This window comes from Oncorhynchus kisutch, linkage group LG14 (genome assembly GCF_002021735.2).
Source record: "Oncorhynchus kisutch isolate 150728-3 linkage group LG14, Okis_V2, whole genome shotgun sequence".
NCBI lineage: Eukaryota > Metazoa > Chordata > Actinopteri > Salmoniformes > Salmonidae > Oncorhynchus > Oncorhynchus kisutch.
Genome location: NC_034187.2, coordinates 75,248,336 through 75,268,139, shown reverse-complemented (window position 1 = coordinate 75,268,139; position 19,804 = coordinate 75,248,336). Strand labels below are relative to the sequence as shown.

At 43.8% G+C, this 19,804-nt stretch overlaps 1 protein-coding gene across 3 annotated transcripts; it reads left to right on the top strand.

The window, feature by feature from the left end:
* Positions 1-406: 406 nt before the first annotated feature.
* On the top strand, positions 407-18,289 carry LOC109903323 (sorting nexin-10A). 3 transcript variants are annotated; one of them, XM_031788976.1, is made up of 8 exons: positions 522-744; positions 12,054-12,084; positions 12,473-12,515; positions 12,898-12,984; positions 13,132-13,232; positions 13,942-14,040; positions 16,957-17,163; positions 17,389-18,289. In XM_031788976.1, the coding sequence occupies exons 3-8, from the start codon at positions 12,486-12,488 to the stop codon at positions 17,558-17,560; spliced, it is 696 nt and encodes a 231-aa protein (XP_031644836.1). In that variant the 5' UTR covers positions 522-744; positions 12,054-12,084; positions 12,473-12,485; the 3' UTR covers positions 17,561-18,289. The 3 variants fall into 3 exon arrangements, with proteins under 3 accessions (XP_020355547.1, XP_031644836.1, XP_031644835.1); XM_031788975.1 differs by lacking the exon at positions 522-744 and adding an exon at positions 10,957-11,404 and having other exon boundaries at positions 17,389-18,196; XM_020499958.2 differs by lacking the exon at positions 12,054-12,084 and having other exon boundaries at positions 407-744; positions 17,389-18,208.
* The last annotated feature ends 1,515 nt before the right edge of the window (positions 18,290-19,804 follow it).

Genomic DNA, 19,804 nt, shown 5'->3' with positions numbered 1-19,804 from the left:
CATAGTGCTAGGAGTCTATTTTTTATTTATTTAAACAGGAAAGTCAGTTAAGAACAAATTCTTATTTACAATGATGGCCCTGGAACAGTGGGTTAACTGCCTTGTTTCAGGGGCAGAACAACAGATGTTTACCTCGTCAGCTCGGTGATTTGATCTAGAAACCTTTCGGTTACTGGTCCAACAGCTCTGACCACTAGGCTACCTGCCGCCGGCTAAATGCAGTAGGGGCTGGAAGCTATAGTGAGCTACGATTGGTCAATTGCACCGCGATGTCGCGGAGTACACGATGTATGTATTGAACAAAAGTTAGGCTTTCAAATTTTGGTCCTAACTTGGTCACGGTCCCCCCGCCCACTTTGCTTCCCAGCCAACTTTGTTTACCTTCATTGAAAATGAATGGGCTCCCTTATTTCGTCGCCCCCAATGTGCTGGATAGATTTCCGGTGTGAGGCTACGTACTGCCTATTCAGCAAAGAAATATGTATCCTCCCCTGTAGCTCAGTCAAAGGATTGTTTGATTTGTTTTTAAATGCGTTGTTTGTGCACTGAAGTTTTGGTTAAAATACTCCCTTATTTCAGACCAGGAACGTGCACGAGCAAAATTAAGGAACAGAGCGGACGCGTCATCCTCAAGTTCTTCAGACAACAACTACAGTCGGTTTAACCGCGAACTGAGCAAGCAGCGAAGAAATCAAGTCCGCCTCAGCGGCACCAAGTCCTATCGAACGAATTGCCAGCTGAACGGTAAGAAGAAACGTAGTGCTATATTACCAGAGATAAGCATGCCTTTCATTTGGTGAGAAGTTATCCAATTGCCATGGTTTCCCTGGTGTGTTTCAAATGTGTGGCTCGTGCGTTTGCAACGGTTCAAATGCCAATCAAATTTAGGCTACCTTGAAGACAATCACAATTTCTCATTGTTTTGTAATTCAACAGAATTTTGCAGCGTGATTTATGTTATTGATGCTTAGCCTATCTATGTGCAGAATTGAACCTTATTGCAGGCGAACATACCTGTCTGTCACACTTTCGCCAATTGCTTCCAAGCAAACTTGCATTATTAAAACTCGCAACAAATACATTTTTGTAACTGTAAAAAATAACTCAACAAAATGAAGAAATTTCACCGTAATTCTGTTACCAGACTTTGCATCTGTAGTTTTTCCAGTACGTTTTTTATTTTTTTAATTTTTTTACTGTGTAAATTGTTCAAAGCAGTCATTGTGCATAAAGTTGCATGATTTGTTAAACTTTGAAATCAATGGTTTTTTGGTTGGCATACATTTTAAAGTGAAAAATCGGAGTCGTAATTCCGTTATGGTGGACTTCCCGTAATGTATACTTTAATTTGCACATCCTAGAAACATTTTTGCTATTTTGATTGAGCTCTGGTTGTAAACAGCCCTAAATTGCTTGATGCTATATCAAGCCTTGTTCACACTGCCTTAATGCTCAAATCAGTTTAGTTTTTTAAATCCGTTTTGGAATACTGACTGTCCAAAAAGCAAGTAACCAAATCGGCTTTGTGTGTGTGTGTTTGTTTTTTAGATGGCAGTCATTTGCTGACATGGCTACGCTAGTTGTCATAGTAACGACAGGTGTGTGCACGGTGGTGTCGCCGGATTGGTGGTGCTCATGCTTCCTATCAATCAAAACATATGTAGCAAGATAAGGTGACAACAAAGTCTGCCATGGACGTTTCCCAGTGGCTTTGAATGTTTAAAATCAAAGTGTAAGAACACTTAAAGCCTCAAAGGATGAGATGATCTTTCTTTCAAAACAAGGCCTTTTTTAGCTAGCCACAGCAGCTAGATGGCTGTTTAGTTTTCTAGCACATTCACTCATTTGTTTGTAAACAAATAACAAGCGCGTTAGCTACCACATGTTCTTGGCAAACTGCCAACAGAGTAACTAGCAAGAATCAAGATATGCCAAATAAGTCTAAAAAACAGTTGAGGGGCAGGAATAAGATTTGTCTGATTTCAAACCACCAACGAAGGGAGTTTGAAATGTGGCTTGGCATATCAGACTGCAGGGAAAAAATGAATATTGTATATGACATTTTTGTTGTTGTTGATTTGAGTCACTTCAAACTGCCAATGTGAACAAGAAGTCAGACACAGCTCTGCATTTCTGGTACAATGACTATTGAATTATTATTAATAGGTTACCATAGAATTATACGCAATGTATTCAATTCTGTGGCATATAACTGATTTGCCAGATTTGTTGATGCATATCTACATGTTATCAGTCAGTCATGCTGTGTAAAGTTAGCCATGCATAGGGAGTTTAACTCAATCTCAGTAAATTAGATGATCTGTTGTGCTGTTAACTGGCCAATAGTGGCACGAATAATATCATGTGATGTTTAATAGGATTGGGTTAGTTGATAGCCTTTTCTGGTGAGAGGTTGGCATTAGACTCTCTGCACAGGGCTCTGTTTGAGTAGGTTAATTATCCCTGTATCCTGTCCTCAGTTCTTGGAAGTGGCAGTGAGTGGAGGAAACATGAGTCTCTCTGAAATGTGAATAGCTCTTGTTGTAAGGAAAAATGAGTCTCCACTGTACCCTGAAAGATTGGCTCTCCAAAAACAGATGTCCCCTAGGGCCCGGGGCCACATGGATAAAGAAATAGTCTCCCAGGTTCTATAAATCTCATTATTAATTCATATGTTCAGTGTTATTTCATTAGAAGTGGGAAATGTTTTAGCAGTTCTTGATTTATTTTCTCAACAAACCAATATCCATTGATGTCCAATTAACATTTGCCTATTGTAGCATGTCTTTTGCCCAGTTCTTCTTCAATGTTCTGTCTCTTTAATAGACCCTTTCAATTGTCAAAACAATAGCACGTTCTATAATACACACGCAACCAAGAGGTTCACCAGTACACATCCAGCGCTTATAGCTAGCTAGTTGGCTAGCAATCACAAGTTCGTGTTTCTTGATCCCCAAAAAACTAAAACAGAAGAAAATAGTTATAAAAAAAACATTGACTTGTTGCTACCAGATCCACTAAACAACATAATCAGACAGTTCATTTCCTGTTTAATTATCCGCTTTGCTCTGGTGGTGTTACATTTGGCTAGCACAGCAAGTAACCACAGAGCTAGCTAGCATGATGTAAAGGTAGAGAAATCAGCTTACCTTGTTAGCCAGCTAGATGAATTTCTAACACGACAGCCAAAAATATAACTAAACTAAATGTAGCTAGCATACGATTCCAATGTTTGACAGCCACATTGTTTACATAATGCATTGGGGCAGATGGCGTTCGACAGATTTTTACGTGCTTCAGCACTCGGCGATCCTGTTCTGTGAGCTTATGTGGCCTACCACTTTGCGGCTGAGCCGGTGTTGCTCCTAGACGTTTCCACTTTACAATAACGACACTTACAGTTGACCGGAGCAGCTCTAGCAGGGCAGAAATTTGACAAACTCCCTTGTTGGAGAGGAGGCATTCTATGATACACTATACAGTGGTTGAAATAGCCGAATCCACTAATTCGAAGGGGTGTCCACATACTTTTGTGTATACGGTGCATTCGGAGTATTCAGACCTTCCCTTTTTCCACATTTTGTTATGTGACAGCCTTATTCTAAAATGGATTGAATAGAATAAAAAAATATCAACCTACACACAATACTCAATAATGACAAAGCAAAAACAGGTTTTAGACATTTTTGCAAATGTATTAAAAAGTTACATAAATATTCAGACCATTTGCTATGACACTCGAAATTTAGCTCAGGTGCATCCAGTTTCCATTGGTCATCTTTGAGATGGGAGTCCACCTGTGGTCAAGTCAATTGATTGAACATGATTTGGAAAGGCACAAAACCTGTCTATAGAAGGTCCCACAGTTGACAGTGCATGTCAGAGCAAAAACCAAGCCATGATGTCGAAGCAATTGTCTGAAGAGCTCCGAGACAGGATTTTACATTTTTTTTAAAGATGGCACAATGTGGCCATGAGGTAAAAGTTTCCCTAGTGCAGGTTTTAATGAACACAACTGTAAGTAAGCAAATCAAATGTGCAAATAAAAGCAACACAAGTAAAGCAATGTGCATGTAAGAACAATACAACCATATGTAAACACATCCACTGTGCATGTAAGAACAATACAACCGTATGTAAACACATCCAATGTGCAGGTCTTTACATTAAAATAACACAATGTGCATGTAAGAACAATACAACCGTATGTAAACACATCCAATGTGCAGGTCTTTACATTAAAATAACACAATGTGCATGTAAGAACAATACAACCGTATGTAAACACATCCAATGTGCAGGTCTTTACATTAAAATAACACAATGTGCATGTAAGAACAATACAACCGTATGTAAACACATCCAATGTGCAGGTCTTTACATTAAAATAACACAATGTGTAAACAAATCAAATGAACACCACTGATTGTATGTCCGTTCTCTCCTTCATAAAGAACTTAGGAGCTGTTGGCCTAACATCCAGTATGTATGCATCTTTGTTCACTTGAGATTGAAATGTAAAATGTCAGCATATTTACTTTGTCCGGTTTAAGTAGTGATCTGCGAGGGGAGACAATGGGCCTGCTGGCACTGAACACTCTCCGATGGCACACTGGTTGCTAGGATACACCAAAGCTTCCTGGCAAGGTGAGGCAGCTCTGATGCATGGCCCCCTCCACCACACCAGTGGATCCTGTTCTGCTGAGGCAGCTCTGATGCATGGCCCCTCCACCACACCAGTGGATCCTGTTCTGCTGAGGCAGCTCTGATGCATGGCCCCCTCCACCACACCAGTGGATCCTGTTCTGCTGAGGCAGCTCTGATGCATGGCCCCCTCCACCACACCAGTGGATCCTGTTCTGCTGAGGCAGCTCTGATGCATGGCACCTCTACCACACCAGTGGATCCTGTTCTGCTGAGGCAGCTCTGATGCATGGCCCCTCCACCACACCAGTGGATCCTGTTCTGCTGAGGCAGCTCTGATGCATGGCCCCTCCACCACACCAGTGGATCCTGTTCTGCTGAGGCAGCTCTGATGCATGGCCCCCTCCACCACACCAGTGGATCCTGTTCTGCTGAGGCAGCTCTGATGCATGGCCCCTCTACCACACCAGTGGATCCTGTTCTGCTGAGGCAGCTCTGATGCATGGCCCCCTCCTCCACACCAGTGGATCCTGTTCTGCTGAGGCAGCTCTGATACATGGCCCCTCCACCACACCAGTGGATCCTGTTCTGCTGAGGCAGCTCTGATGCATGGCCCCTCCACCACACCAGTGGATCCTGTTCTGCTGAGGCAGCTCTGATGCATGGCCCCCTCCTCCACACCAGTGGATCCTGTTCTGCTGAGGCAGCTCTGATGCATGGCCCCTCTACCACACCAGTGGATCCTGTTCTGCTGGAATGGGTGGCAGAGACAGGTAGACCTTGATCTCTCTGTCAACAAGGCAGCAGAGAGGTGATCTTTCTCAGCAACCCAGCCAGGCCTTTCCCCTCCGATGCCGGTGGTGGAGGTGCTGCTGGTGCTTTGTGGTTCTTCCCTGACTTGTACAGCTGTCAGCTTCAAGGCCTCCTGGACACAGCTGTCAGCTTCAAGGCCTCCTGGACACAGCTGTCAGCTTCAAGGCCTCCTGGACACAGCTGTCAGCTTCAAGGCCTCCTGGACACAGCTGTCAGCTTCAAGGCCTCCTGGACACAGCTGTTAGCTTCAAGGCTTCCTGGACACAGCTATCAGTGTCAACTTTTGCAGCCTCAGGCTCATCTAAAAAGCTCCTTTTGAAGCGGGGGTCAATGAAACAAGCCATGTGCATGACTCTTTGCTTTCTCTGTGTATCTGTTGTTAAGGTCTTCTCTCATTACACTTTTCATCTCCCTGGGTCAGGGATGGCTCTGTATCCTTTTCATCTCCCTGGTCAGGGATGGCTCTGTATCCTTTTAATTTCCCTGGGTCAGGGATGTCTCTATCCTTTTCCTCTCCCTGGTCAGAGATGGCTCTGTATCCTTTTCATCTCCCCGGGTCAGAGATGGCTCTGTATCCTTTTCATCTCCCCGGGTCAGAGATGGCTCTGTATCCTTTTCATCTCCCCGGGTCAGAGATGGCTCTGTGTCCTTTTCATCTCCCCGGGTCAGGGATGGCTCTGTATCCTTTTCATCTCCCCGGGTAAGGGATGGCTCTGTATCCTTTTCATCTCCCCGGGTCAGGGATGGCTCTGTATCCTTTTCCACCAGAACATCATGGGTGATGTGGTCCAGGACAGGCTTGATGGCAGACTGTGTCACTCGTGTCTCTGAAGCAAGTGCACCTGTAAACTTTCTCAGAGGTTCAAGGAGCTGGCACAGTTGCTCCCATGACACTTATGTCGGCATCCTTGGGCATCAGATGCCATGTTTCTCTTTCTCCAGGCAGTGTCACACAGACTGGCTGCTTTTGGCTGAGGAAACGCTCAAGCATCTTGTGTTTAGACCCCATCGGGTTACCACATCATCATGGATCTGAGCCTTCTGTGGCATCTTGAGGGCAGCTTGCTTTTCTCTCAATTCTCTCTTTCTCTTCCAGCTCCGCGAGAAGCCTTGGACCAGATGATGGCAGGCCTTGACTGCTGTGTCAACTCTCTGAATTTTCAAAGCCCTTGAGATGGCCTGCTTAAAATTACGGCCAAAGCACCCAAGCCACAGAACCCTTCAAAAGCCTTGATCATGCTTGTTGCATTGTCTGTGGTTAAAGACCAGGTCTTTGTTGTTGACGACCCCCCCCCCCCCCCCCCCCCCCCCCCACCACTCTTCCAACATATTCTCAAAAAACTGATGTTGTGAGCCGAGTGATCATCTGGAAAGAACTGTGTTTCCAATTCAATTGATTCTAGTTGCCAGTCTGGGGTGAGGTAATGGATAATGAAGCTGATGTAGGGTTGACAACTCCAGAGGTCAGTAGTTGCAGCCAACCATGTGCTTTGAGCCAAACTTTTTCCATCATCAGCTTTAACCTGGTTGTACAGATTTGTGATTTCAGTCTTGGAAAATAATGTTTGTGATGGCACTTTGTAGTGAGGCACGGCAACCTTCATCAGCCTCAGAAAGCCAGGCCTCTCAACAATATGAAATGGCATCATGTCCTTTGCAATGTAATAGGAAAGGGCTACAGTGAGGTCTTGAGCATGTTTTGATGTGCGTGCGTAAGCAGCCTGCCTTTTAAATGCTTGCTCAGCGTTTGTCACAACTGTAGATGAGGGACCAGTAGCAGCACTAGGTTTGCCTGCTGCACTCCCATTCTAAACAAGGGACCAGTAGCAGCACTAGGTTTGCCTGCTGCACTCGCATTCTAAACAAGGGACCAGTAGCAGCACTAGGTTTGCCTGCTGCACTCCCATTCTAAACAAGGGACCAGTAGCAGCACTAGGTTTGCCTGCTGCACTCCCATTCTAAACAAGGGACCAGTAGCAGCACTAGGTTTGCCTGCTGCACTCGCATTCTAAACAAGGGACCAGTAGCAGCACTAGGTTTGCCTGCTGCACTCGCATTCTAAACAAGGGACCAGTAGCAGCACTAGGTTTGCCTGCTGCACTCCCATTCTAAACAAGGGACCAGTAGCAGCACTAGGTTTGCCTGCTGCACTCCCATTCTAAACAAGGGACCAGTAGCAGCACTAGGTTTGCCTGCTGCACTCCCATTCTAAACAAGGGACCAGTAGCAGCACTAGGTTTGCCTGCTGCACTCCCATTCTAAACAAGGGACCAGTAGCAGCACTAGGTTTGCCTGCTGCACTCCCATTCTAAACAAGGGACCAGTAGCAGCACTAGGTTTGCCTGCTGCACTCCCATTCTAAACAAGGGACCAGTAGCAGCACTAGGTTTGCCTGCTGCACTCCCATTCTAAACAAGGGACCAGTAGCAGCACTAGGTTTGCCTGCTGCACTCGCATTCTAAACAAAGGACCAGTAGCAGCACTAGGTTTGCCTGCTGCACTCGCATTCTAAACAAGGGACCAGTAGCAGCACTAGGTTTGCCTGCTGCACTCCCATTCTAAACAAGGGACCAGTAGCAGCACTAGGTTTGCCTGCTGCACTCCCATTCTAAACAAGGGACCAGTAGCAGCACTAGGTTTGCCTGCTGCACTCCCATTCTAAACAAGGGACCAGTAGCAGCACTAGGTTTGCCTGCTGCACTCCCATTCTAAACAAGGGACCAGTAGCAGCACTAGGTTTGCCTGCTGCACTCCCATTCTAAACAAGGGACCAGTAGCAGCACTAGGTTTGCCTGCTGCACTCCCATTCTAAACAAGGGACCAGTAGCAGCACTAGGTTTGCCTGCTGCACTCCCATTCTAAACAAGGGACCAGTAGCAGCACTAGGTTTGCCTGCTGCACTCCCATTCTAAACAAGGGACCAGTAGCAGCACTAGGTTTGCCTGCTGCACTCCCATTCTAAACAAGGGACCAGTAGCAGCACTAGGTTTGCCTGCTGCACTCCCATTCTAAACAAGGGACCAGTAGCAGCACTAGGTTTGCCTGCTGCACTCCCATTCTAAACAAGGGACCAGTAGCAGCACTAGGTTTGCCTGCTGCACTCCCATTCTAAACAAGGGACCAGTAGCAGCACTAGGTTTGCCTGCTGCACTCCCATTCTAAACAAGGGACCAGTAGCAGCACTAGGTTTGCCTGCTGCACTCCCATTCTAAACAAGGGACCAGTAGCAGCACTAGGTTTGCCTGCTGCACTCCCATTCTAAACAAGGGACCAGTAGCAGCACTAGGTTTGCCTGCTGCACTCCCATTCTAAACAAGGGACCAGTAGCAGCACTAGGTTTGCCTGCTGCACTCCCATTCTAAACAAGGGACCAGTAGCAGCACTAGGTTTGCCTGCTGCACTCCCATTCTAAACAAGGGACCAGTAGCAGCACTAGGTTTGCCTGCTGCACTCCCATTCTAAACAAGGGACCAGTAGCAGCACTAGGTTTGCCTGCTGCACTCCCATTCTAAACAAGGGACCAGTAGCAGCACTAGGTTTGCCTGCTGCACTCCCATTCTAAACAAGGGAACAGTAAATGTATTATTATTTTGAGTGTTACATTATTTTTCACACAGACACACAGTCTATTTTCTGTGTTGTATTTGAGTATATGCAATAACCCCATGCACAATTTACATACATACAAATGAGTCTTAAAGAAGACAGTGATAGTAATTGCAATGAGCCCAACAATTGACATAAATATAGGAGTCTCCTGTTGGAACACTTTTACAACCAAGTCAACATCGGCTGAATTTTAATTGAACAATATATGTTGGTTGTGTGACTAAACTACATAACGTGTTATCATGTGCAATGGGAGAATAGAGTCTGCAGACACACGACACATACAGCTGCAGAACAACATGTAGTGTTTATACATGAGTAGGTAACACTGAAAGCTTCAGTTTACATTATTCACAAGCTATTAGCCAGTTGGACAGACAAACCATGACATTTTCCCACATTCTGAAGTCCCCACATTATGCATTGAGCTAAAAGTTAACTTACCTTGCATTCGCTATAAAGTAGTGGGTGGTGGTCACGAAGATGACTCAAAAGATTTGAAGGGTCCTTTCGCAGCGATTTAAATAATATTCATTTAAAAATATATATATTTTGCATGTTCTGCAGACAGGGTGACCATCTTCGATTAAGTTTCCCTCAGCACTCTTGTAAAACCCAAAATACGACCACACTTCAAATTTGGTCCTCTTAAAAGGCCGAAAAAACTCCAGAGCGCTGTCACTGCCTTCCGCCATGTTTTCACACAAAACAAAACCCACATTGCCGCGCCTGCGTCAGCAACAGTCCAACTTTGGTTGATGCTGGACAGTATTTACCGTGAGTTTTTCAAACCATGGTAATCAAACACAGTTTTAATGATCATTTGAAACGGTAATAATAATCATCAGGAATTTTATTGTGAAACTGGTAACTGTTTCATCCCTATTCATTGGACATGCCCACTAAGCCAATACTAATCCAATCATACTGTATGTCTAAATTGGGCATGCATGCCATAAATCATCTCACATCCACTGTAACCGAAATGGTAGAGCACGGATAGTGGAGGCAAGAGAGAAAAACCCTGCAGAGTGACCACAGTGAAGTGTCACTTTTACATGGACTGCAGAGTTGCCCTGTAATGTATGAGTTCTATCCCTGTATGGCGCAAACAATAATCCAATGACACTTGTCGCTACCATGCCAACCACTGTAGAAGTAAGACTGCAGAATGAAGCAAATCAGCACAAAATCACAGGAGGAGATCCTCCCGCAGCTGAGATGCTTACGGTATTAAAATATACTGTAGATACATTCATGACAGACCGGAGACACTACGTCTCGGGGGGATGACATCAGAGGTTACTAGAACTCACCTGCAGCTTACCTCTGCTACAGTCACACCCCACAGTAGAACTCACCTGCAGCTTACCTCTGCTACAGTCACACCCCACAGTAGAACTCACCTGCAGCTTACCTCTGCTACAGTCACACCCCACAGTAGAACTCACCTGCAGCTTACCTCTGCTACAGTCACACCCCACAGTAGAACTCACCTGCAGCTTACCTCTGCTACAGTCACACCCCTTTCACCTCCTACGCCACCGACCGTAGAACTCACCTGCCGACGGTGTGATCGGAGTCAGTTTAGCAGAATGAATGCCTTTTAAAATGAATTATTTGGGTGCTAGATTGACTTAGTTCACACAGTTGGCTCTGCTGGCTGCTGATGTTGATGAGGAGGTTAATGGGTTTAGCAGCGGGCTGAATGTGTAGCATGTGAGCTAGTTGACAGGTGAGTGCTAGGCTCTTTCTCAAATCATCCTTCCTCTCCTTCTAAAAACCCATTGGAGAAGATCAGAGGGGAGGGACCTTGTACCTTCTCCTCCAATACAGGTGGGCAGATAGGATGTGAGCAATCAAGGAAAGACAAAGTGAAGCCAAGCCCTAGTAGCCATGGTGTGGTGATGTCACCCACCCTGAGATCTGAAGTACTGTTATCCTATCCCAACAAATGTCATGGTTTTGTGTGTGTAGACGTTCATCTTATTCCAAAACAAGATGATTGAATAGTGTCTAATACAAATAATAAGCAGAATGTCAGGGTTGGGCCGGAACAGAAACCAGCAGCTAGATCTCAGGGAGCAAGGTTGGCCATGCATTTTCTACATCTATGCATTGATACTTTTAACAGTATTTGTGTAGTCCTACAACCAACTGTAACAGTAAACCAATAGCATATATAACCCATTGGAGAGAGACCCTTTTAGTCTCTCCAGGACTTGGCACATTCGTTGGGACTTTCAGCCGCAGACAGAGTGTAACAGCTTTCACGGGTCTCTGTAACCGAGGTTAGGAAACATCTCAATTAGACCAGGACGTACTTCATTATACTCAGGTGATATACCATTGGATATTCCGTTGTTTTTGTATTGTCCCATTTCTCTCTTTGTGACTGAATCTGTTCACTAGCTAGGTAGCTAACATTGTTTTTAGCAGATCAAGCTAACGTTTGAAAACAAATATTGGATGGCTGTCTATCATACTTATATGTAGCTAGCTAGCTGACATGAACCTTATTACCCACCTATTATAGTTAACCATGTGCTACACATAATCCTGGTGCCGCCATCTCCTGCTGCTAACGTTAATATTCATTCAGACAATGTATGCGATGCTTCTTTGCAAAATCTGTCAACTTTAATTTTCTCAAATATATTTGTCCCTGGACATAAGGACCATCCCACCCGCAAATACTATTGTAATTTGAACCTTGAGAGAACTAGACTAAGTTAGCTAGCTGTTTACAGCGGCAATGGAACAGCTGTTTACAGACGCACCAGGAGATCTGACGTTCCATGGTTCATTTCCACTCGTTCTCAAAAGCCTTTACAAAGGTCTATACTTTCCAAAGTTTGCCAGTACAGTATAAACTTAGTTTTATATGAATGTAATTTGTGTCGGTGTTTACCCTAGTCCTGTATACCTTGTAGCTTTACTCTTTTGCAGCGTGCCACATGCTTACCTAGGCTTTGTGTTGTTTACAGGGCTGTGTTGTGCTGTTTTACCACTGAGTGGGTAAGCTGTTTATGGATAAAGCAGATTTCTCTTCTCGTAGCAAATCCACTTCCTAGGACATTTTTACCTTCTTTTTTTTTTACAATGGCTTGTGTTGTTAGAGCGCTCATGCAGTTTAGGTTGTTCTTCTCTAAGCAGTTGAGGTTTGCTGTTTTGCCAAAATATGCTCCCTGTGCTCTTTTGGGCATCTTGGGTTGAGAACAGTGGACTTTGACTGTTTGACTAAACATTGCTGAGTGCATCTGTTTTTCTGTGAGAAAGAACCCCTTCGAACTGACTCATATAACTGCATAGAGACAGTGGTTAATAGACAAAAGCACAACATGTTATAATCTCATTCTTGCCTCACTGTTTCCCAATTGTCTCTGCCCTGTTTCTGCCCCCTCAGATTCCATTCTACAATGGACAGGCTTGACAGTCTAATGAAACAGGTGCGTGATCGATCCGTCTCATTACTCTATTACAGCAGTAGTCACTAATCCTGCTCCCGGAGAGCTTATGTTATTTAACCAGAGCTAATATTCTTGGTTAGTATTTTGATGCTGGTCTGGAACAAAAACGTGCACATGCTGTAGCTTTTGGTGATCTTATTCATTCTCCATATTAAGCCTCAATCTCATTTTGTGGATTTGACCTATATATTTGTTTTTTTCGTGGATGATTGAGGAGGTTAGGTGATATTTCTGCTGAAAGGTTTCCTATCCTGTGGCCTCATTGTTCTTGTGTGAAAAAAAGATAGGGATGTGCGTGGTTTCTATCTATCTGAGGCACACTTCACCTCTGAACAACACTTTGTTTTGGGGGCTTTTGAAGGAGTTTGTCAGTGTTTGGGTCCAGGATCCACAGTTCCACAAAGATGACTTCTGGCACACGCACATCGACTACGAGATCTGTTTACATGTGAGTACTGTACTTGCATGGCACGCTCTGCTTGATCATCTTATCATCATTAAACATTATCTTCAGCTTCTGATATAACGAGGAATCTGAGGTGATTTACTGGCAACCTCTTCCTTCCTGTCTGTTCTTCCTGCTTCCTGAGTGTAGACCAATAGCATGTGTTTTAGGAAGAAGACGTCCTGTGTGCGTAGGCAGTACAGTGAGTTTGTTTGGCTCCGGCAGCGTCTGCAGGACAATGCTATGCTCATGTACGTATAACCCTGGGATACTTCACTGATGGCCTTCTTCACTGCATCATTTGTTCACTCCTAAAGCAATGATGCATACACAGGGTAGGCACTTGCCCATTGTATCCTTACCAGGGGTCGACTAGTCACACTGTATCCTTACCAGGGGTCGACTAGTCACACTGTATCCTTACCAGGGGTCCACTAGTCACACTGTATCCTTACCAGGGGTCCACTAGTCACACTGTATCCTTACCAGGGGTCCACTAGTCACACTGTATCCTTACCAGGGGTCCACTAGTCACACTGTATCCTTACCAGGGGTCCACTAGTCACACTGTATCCTTACCAGGGGTCCACTAGTCACACTGTATCCTTACCAGGGGTCCACTAGTCACACTGTATCCTTACCAGGGGTCCACTAGTCACACTGTATCCTTACCAGGGGTCCACTAGTCACACTGTATCCTTACCAGGGGTCCACTAGTCACACTGTATCCTTACCAGGGGTCCACTAGTCACACTGTATCCTTACCAGGGGTCCACTAGTCACACTGTATCCTTACCAGGGGTCCACTAGTCACACTGTATCCTTACCAGGGGTCCACTAGTCACACTGTATGAAGTCCAAACTTATGACTTGAGTTTATTATAAAGCATTATTATTATTATTATTATTTTTCCAATGTTTTGTGTATCCAATAAGGTGTTCAATGTGTTCTCTTTCCAGAGAGTTGCCCAAATTACCTCCCTGGAATCCGTTCTTCAGTCTGAACAACCCCTATCAGGTCAACCAGAGGATGAAGGGTCTACAGGAGTTTCTAGAGACGTCAGTGTCCTCTTCTATTCCTCTCCTCACTTCCCCTCTCACCCTCAGCCTTGTGAATGACTACCAGTTTGTGCATTTGTGGAGTTTGTGCATGTTCAGACGGCTTGAAGGGATGAACTAGAATCTAGATATAGCCCATCAGTGGGTCTGATGCAACCAAAGTCAGTTTGCCAGATGTTTTCCTACCTCTAGTAATCAGGTCAAGCAGTCCATATCAATCTGTGGTGTAGATCCCCTTGTGTGCATTAGGAAACATTTGCTGCAGCCATTTATTTGGAATTGAGGCCTGCTATCTAATTAATTCAGTTTATTATTATTGTTGTTGGTATTTTGACATTTGTTTTGGAAACCCTCTGCTTGCCCTGTATAAAAGTTATACCCATGGTTTTATGGCACCAAACGCCATCTTGTGGCTACTTCATTAATTTCCTCCACTCCACACTTTTAACGTGTTGAAACAAAACATTACGTACTGATGACCAGGAGTGAAATTAAGCCGGTCCAATAAGTTGTCCTGGCAAAATATGTTTATCACAATAATTAAAACATTTCAGGAGAACTGTAGTCTTTTACAACATTACCCACTGGGCACAAACGTCAGTTCAACTGTCTTGCACGTTGGTTCAACCAGTGGGTATTTATCATGTCAGCCATAGAGCTGAAACGATAAGCCAAAAATGATCGACACTGACCATACCGATCGCTCACTCATTGCCGGCATTTTGCTGATATCCTTCATTACGATAAGTAGCCTATACTAGAGAAATGTTGCGTTTGAAATTTAGAAGGTTGTCTGATATGGATTAAAGGGACAATTGATGGCTACAATTGCCAAAGTAGTAGTTTTAAATTAGAATAAAAAATGGATTTTAAACGTACTATTTGATTTTTTTCATCAATTCAGGCAATTTATCACGATATGGAATTTTGTCCACATTGCCAAGTTCTAGTCAGCCGTGTGAAAAATGGACTTAAACAGGTGGTATATATGCTCTAGAAGGCGTTGTGGTAGAAACACTGACATTTCTCCAAGGCAGAGATGACTGACACGCACAGACCCCAGTAGACTTATCACTTCAGACTACAAGTAAGTGTAGGGATAATGACAATCCGCTGTCCTGTGCGGATAGCTTACAGGAACCCTTTTGATTGTAGTCTTGTCATCTGATTGCCAAACAATCTCCTTATCAAATTCTCCTGTTGTAGTGCTTTGGCATAGGGTACCAGAGTGCTCAGAATAACAATTAATTCAACCTCCTAACACACACTGTTGTAATGTCTCTAAGACTTACAGTTGAAGCCGGAAGTTTACATACACTTAGGATGGAGTCATTAAAACTCATTTTTCAACCACTCCACACATTTCTTGTTAACAAACTATAGTTTTGGCAAGTTGGTTAGGACATCTACTTTGTCATTTTTCTAACAATTGTTTGCAGACAGATTAATTCACTGTATATCAATTCCAGTGGGTTAGAAGTTTACATACACTAAGTTGGCTGTGCCTTTAAACCGCTTGGAAAATTCCAGAAAATGATGTCATGGCTTTAGAAGCTTCTGATAGGCTAATTTACATATTTTCAGTCAATTGGAAGTGTACCTGTGGATGTATTTCAAGGCTACCTTCAAACTCAGTGCCTCTTTGCTTGACATCATGGGAAAATCAAAAGAAATCAGCAAAGACCTCAGAAGAAAAAAAAGATTCAGACCTCCACAAGTCTGGTTCATACTTGGGAGCAATTTCCAAACGCCTGAAGGTACCACATTCATCTGTACAAACAATAGTGCGCAAGTATAAACACCATGGGACCACGCAGCCTTCATACCGCTCAGGAAGGTGACTTGTTCTGTGTCCTAGAGATGAACATACTTTGGTGGGAAAAGTGCAAATCAATCCCAGAACAACAGCAAAGGACCTTGTGAAGATGATGGAAGAAACAGGTACAAAGGTATCTATATCCACAGTAAATCGGGTCCTATATCGACATAACCTGAAACGCCGCTCAGTAAGGAAGAAGCCACTGCTCAAAACCGCCATAAAAAAGCCAGACTACGGTTCGGAACTGCACATGGGGACAAGGATATAACTTTTTGGAGAAATGTCCTCTGGAAAAATAGAACTGTTTGGCCATAATGACCATTATTTTGTTTTGGAGGAAAAAGTGGGAGGCTTGCAAGCCAAACGTACCATCCCAACCATGAAGCATGGGGTGGCAGCATGTTGTGGGGGTGCTTTGCTGTAGGAGGGACTGGTGCTCTTCACAAAATAGATGGCTACATGTGGAAGGAAAATTGTGGATATTTTGAAGCAACATCTCAAGACATCAGTCAGGAAGTTAAAGCTTGGTCGCAAATGGGTCTTCCAGATGGACAATGACCCCAAGCATCCTTCCAAAGTTGTGGCAAAATGGCTTAAGGACAACAAAGTCAAGGTATTGGAGTGGCCATCACAAAGCCCTGACCTCAATCCTATAGAACATTTGCGGGCAGAACTGAAAAAGCAGGTGCGAGCAAGGAGGCCTACAAACCTGACTCAGTCGGGAGGAATGGGCCAAAATTCACCCAACTTATTGTGGGAAGCTTGTGCCAGGCTCCCCGAAATGTTTGACCCAAGTTAAACAATTTAAGGCAATGCTACCAAATACTAATTGAGTGTATGGCAACTTCTGACCCACTGAGAATGTGATGAAATAAATCCTTCTCTCTACTACTTCTCTCTCTTCTGACATTTCACATTCTTAAAATAAACTGGTGATCCTAACTGACCTAAGACGGGTAATTTTTACTAGGATTAAATGTATTTGGCTAAGCTGTATGTAAACTTCCGACTAACTGTATGGTGTTATTGATCGTTGTATGTATCTACTGCTAGTTTTTTGGCTGATGTTCTTTAATTGGGTAGATCTTTCTCATCAGTGTCCTCCAGGACCCCCTGCTGCTCTCTGACAGCAGAGTGCACCTTTTCCTCCAATCCCAGCTCAGCGTGACCAAGATGGAGGCGTGTGTCTCGGGCCAGACACGCTACACAGTGGCCCAGGCCATCCAGATGTGTAGTGACTGCCACCGCACACGCTTCCCCGTAGAGAAGAGCCGCAAGGAGTACTGCGACTCGAACGGAGAAAGGTAAGCGTACAGGCACGTTGTGACTTCTTGTTCAAAATGTACGGATTGAGTGATGGTTTTTCAATGTCATCCGTTGATTGACTCACCACAGAGACGATTGTCCATGGAATAAATGCACAAAGTTGCTGAACTGTTGACGGAGAAATTGTATAAGCCGAAATGGGCACATGACCTCTGACCTTTTACTCATTGAGTGCTCTCATCCTATTCTCTCTGCCTCTCCAGCACCACATCATCAGGTCTAGGCTACAGCCATGACTCGGGGGTCCCCCATAGCTCCAGCCCCCTACCCTGTGACAGTAGTTGTGAAAACTGTGATGGAAGCCTAACCATCAGGGACAGAATATTTTTCAGCAGAGAGTCCTCTTGTGACCAGGAACACACAACAGAGCCCTGACACATGCACGAAGGGGCTGTTTCCCAGACAAATATTCAGCCTAGTCCTGCACCCAAAATGATGCTAAATGATTGAAAGTGCTTTTTAGTTCAGGACTAAGCGTAGTCTTTGTCCGGGAAGCTGCCCCAAAGTTTGCTCCTGTTCCAGGTGTGCTTCTCAAACCTCTGAAGATAGTAGAAAGGCCTTTTTTACGTGGTTCTCCGTTGGCATTCTGTGTTCCCTATCTGTCTTTTAAAATGTCTGAACTATATGTTTTCTTAAAGGATATGTTATTATATTGATACACCCACTATTGTGGACTGACTGGTGTTGCTGGTGAACAAGGCACTTGAGCAAGTCTCTTCTCCAAAATGTAGCATTGTCTTAATGCAGTATCTCAGTCTTAAACTCTAACTTGTGCCTCACATGTTTATAAAAAATAAATAAAAAAGAGGAAAAGAAAGATTTCTAGCACTTAACCTGCAATGATACTGGGAAAGATTCTTAAATTATGAATGTTTTATTTGCACTATTAAACTGTGTTGTATAGGCTCATTTAAAAAAAAAAGAAAAAAAATGTAAAATATTTTTAAATGAGTATTCCAAGTGTCAATAAATATAAAAAAATAACATTTGAAGAAGAAGAACTAACTTGATCATTTTTTTACTTTGGAGCCGTTGTCATCGTCTGTCCTTTGTGAAATCCTGGAATGTTCAGCAAGTCATTTTTGTTTAAATGTCCTTTGTTTTGTTGTCTCTGCCAAAAAATAGTCTCATTTTCATTATGTTTAAGGTTATCCATGGGCTTTCCTTCAATGTTAAGTTCTGTAGATACCTTAGGTCATGTTGTGTATGTGGACACCTTCTCGTCGAACATCTCATTACAAAATCATGGGCATTAATATGGAGTTGCCCCCCCCCCCCCCCCCCCCCCTTTGTTGCCTAAACAGCCTCCACTCTTTTGGGAAGGCTTTCCACTAGAAGTTGGAACATTGCTGCGGGGACTTGCTTCCATTTAGCCATGAGCCTTAGTGAGGCCGGCTACTGATGTTGGGCGATTAGGCCTGACTTGCAGTCGGCGTTACAATTTATCCCTAAATTGTTTGATGTGGTTGAGGTCAGGGCTCTGTGCAGGCCAGTCAAGTTCTTCCACACTGAGCTCGACAAACCACTTCTGTATGGACCTCGTTTTGTGCACGGGAGCATTGTCATGCTGAAACAGGAAAGGGCGTTCACCAAACGGTTGCACAGTATTGTCTAGAATTTGATTGAATGCTGTAGCATTAAGAATTCTCTTCACTGAAACTAAGGGGCTTAGCCCCAACCATTATTCCTCCTCCACCAAACTTTACAGGTGGTTCTATGCATTGGGGCAGATGGCGTCTGACAGACTATTTTTACACACTTCAGCACTCGGCGATCCCGTTCTGTGAGCTTGTGTGGCCTACCAGTCCTCGATACAATCCTGTCTCGGCTATACAGACAATCCTTCGACCTCATGGCTTGGTTTTTGCTCTGACACTGGCAACTGTGGGACCTTTTAAATAGACAGGTGTGTGCCTTTCCAAATCATGCCCAATCAATTTCAGTAGGATCTGAATACTTCTGTAAATAAGGTATTTCTGTTATTTATACATTTGCAAACATTTCTAAAAACCTGTTTTTGCTTTGTCATTATGGGGTATTGTATGCAGATTGAGGGGGGTGGAGGGAAAGATTGAATTAATTGGGGAGTACGGATGTAACGTAACAAAATATGGAAATAGTCAAGGGGTCTGCATACTTTCTGAATACTGTGTATGTGTGTGTGTGTAAATCATACAGTACCAGTCAAAGCTTTGGATACACCTACTCATTCAAGGAGTTTAATTTATTTTTAGTCTTTTCTACATTGTAGAATAGTAGTGAAGACAAACTATGAAATGACACATGTAGTAACCAAAAAAGTTAAATCAAAATATATATTAAAATAAAATATATTTTGATTCTTCAAAGTAGCCACCCTTTGCCTTGACAGGTTTGCACACGCTTGGTATTCTCTCAACCCGCTTCACCTGGAATGCTTTTCCAACAGTCTCAAAGGAGTTCCCACATATGTTGAGCACTTGTTGGCTGCTTTTCGTTCACTTTGCGGTCCAACTCATCCCAAACCATCTCAATTGGGTTGAGGTCAGGTTATTGTTGAGGCCAGGTCATCTGATGCAGCACTACATCACTCTCCTCCTTGGTCATATAGCCCTTACACAGCCTGGAGGTGTGTTGGGT

Excerpts from the sequence above, each read along its gene's own strand:
- LOC109903323 (XM_031788976.1), top strand. The coding sequence starts at position 12,486 with ATGGACAGGCTTGACAGTCTAATGAAACAG. Across the intron at positions 12,516-12,897 it reads TTGACAGTCTAATGAAACAG|GAGTTTGTCAGTGTTTGGGT; the intron begins GTGCGTGATCGA and ends GGGCTTTTGAAG. Across the intron at positions 13,233-13,941 it reads CAGGACAATGCTATGCTCAT|AGAGTTGCCCAAATTACCTC; the intron begins GTACGTATAACC and ends TTCTCTTTCCAG.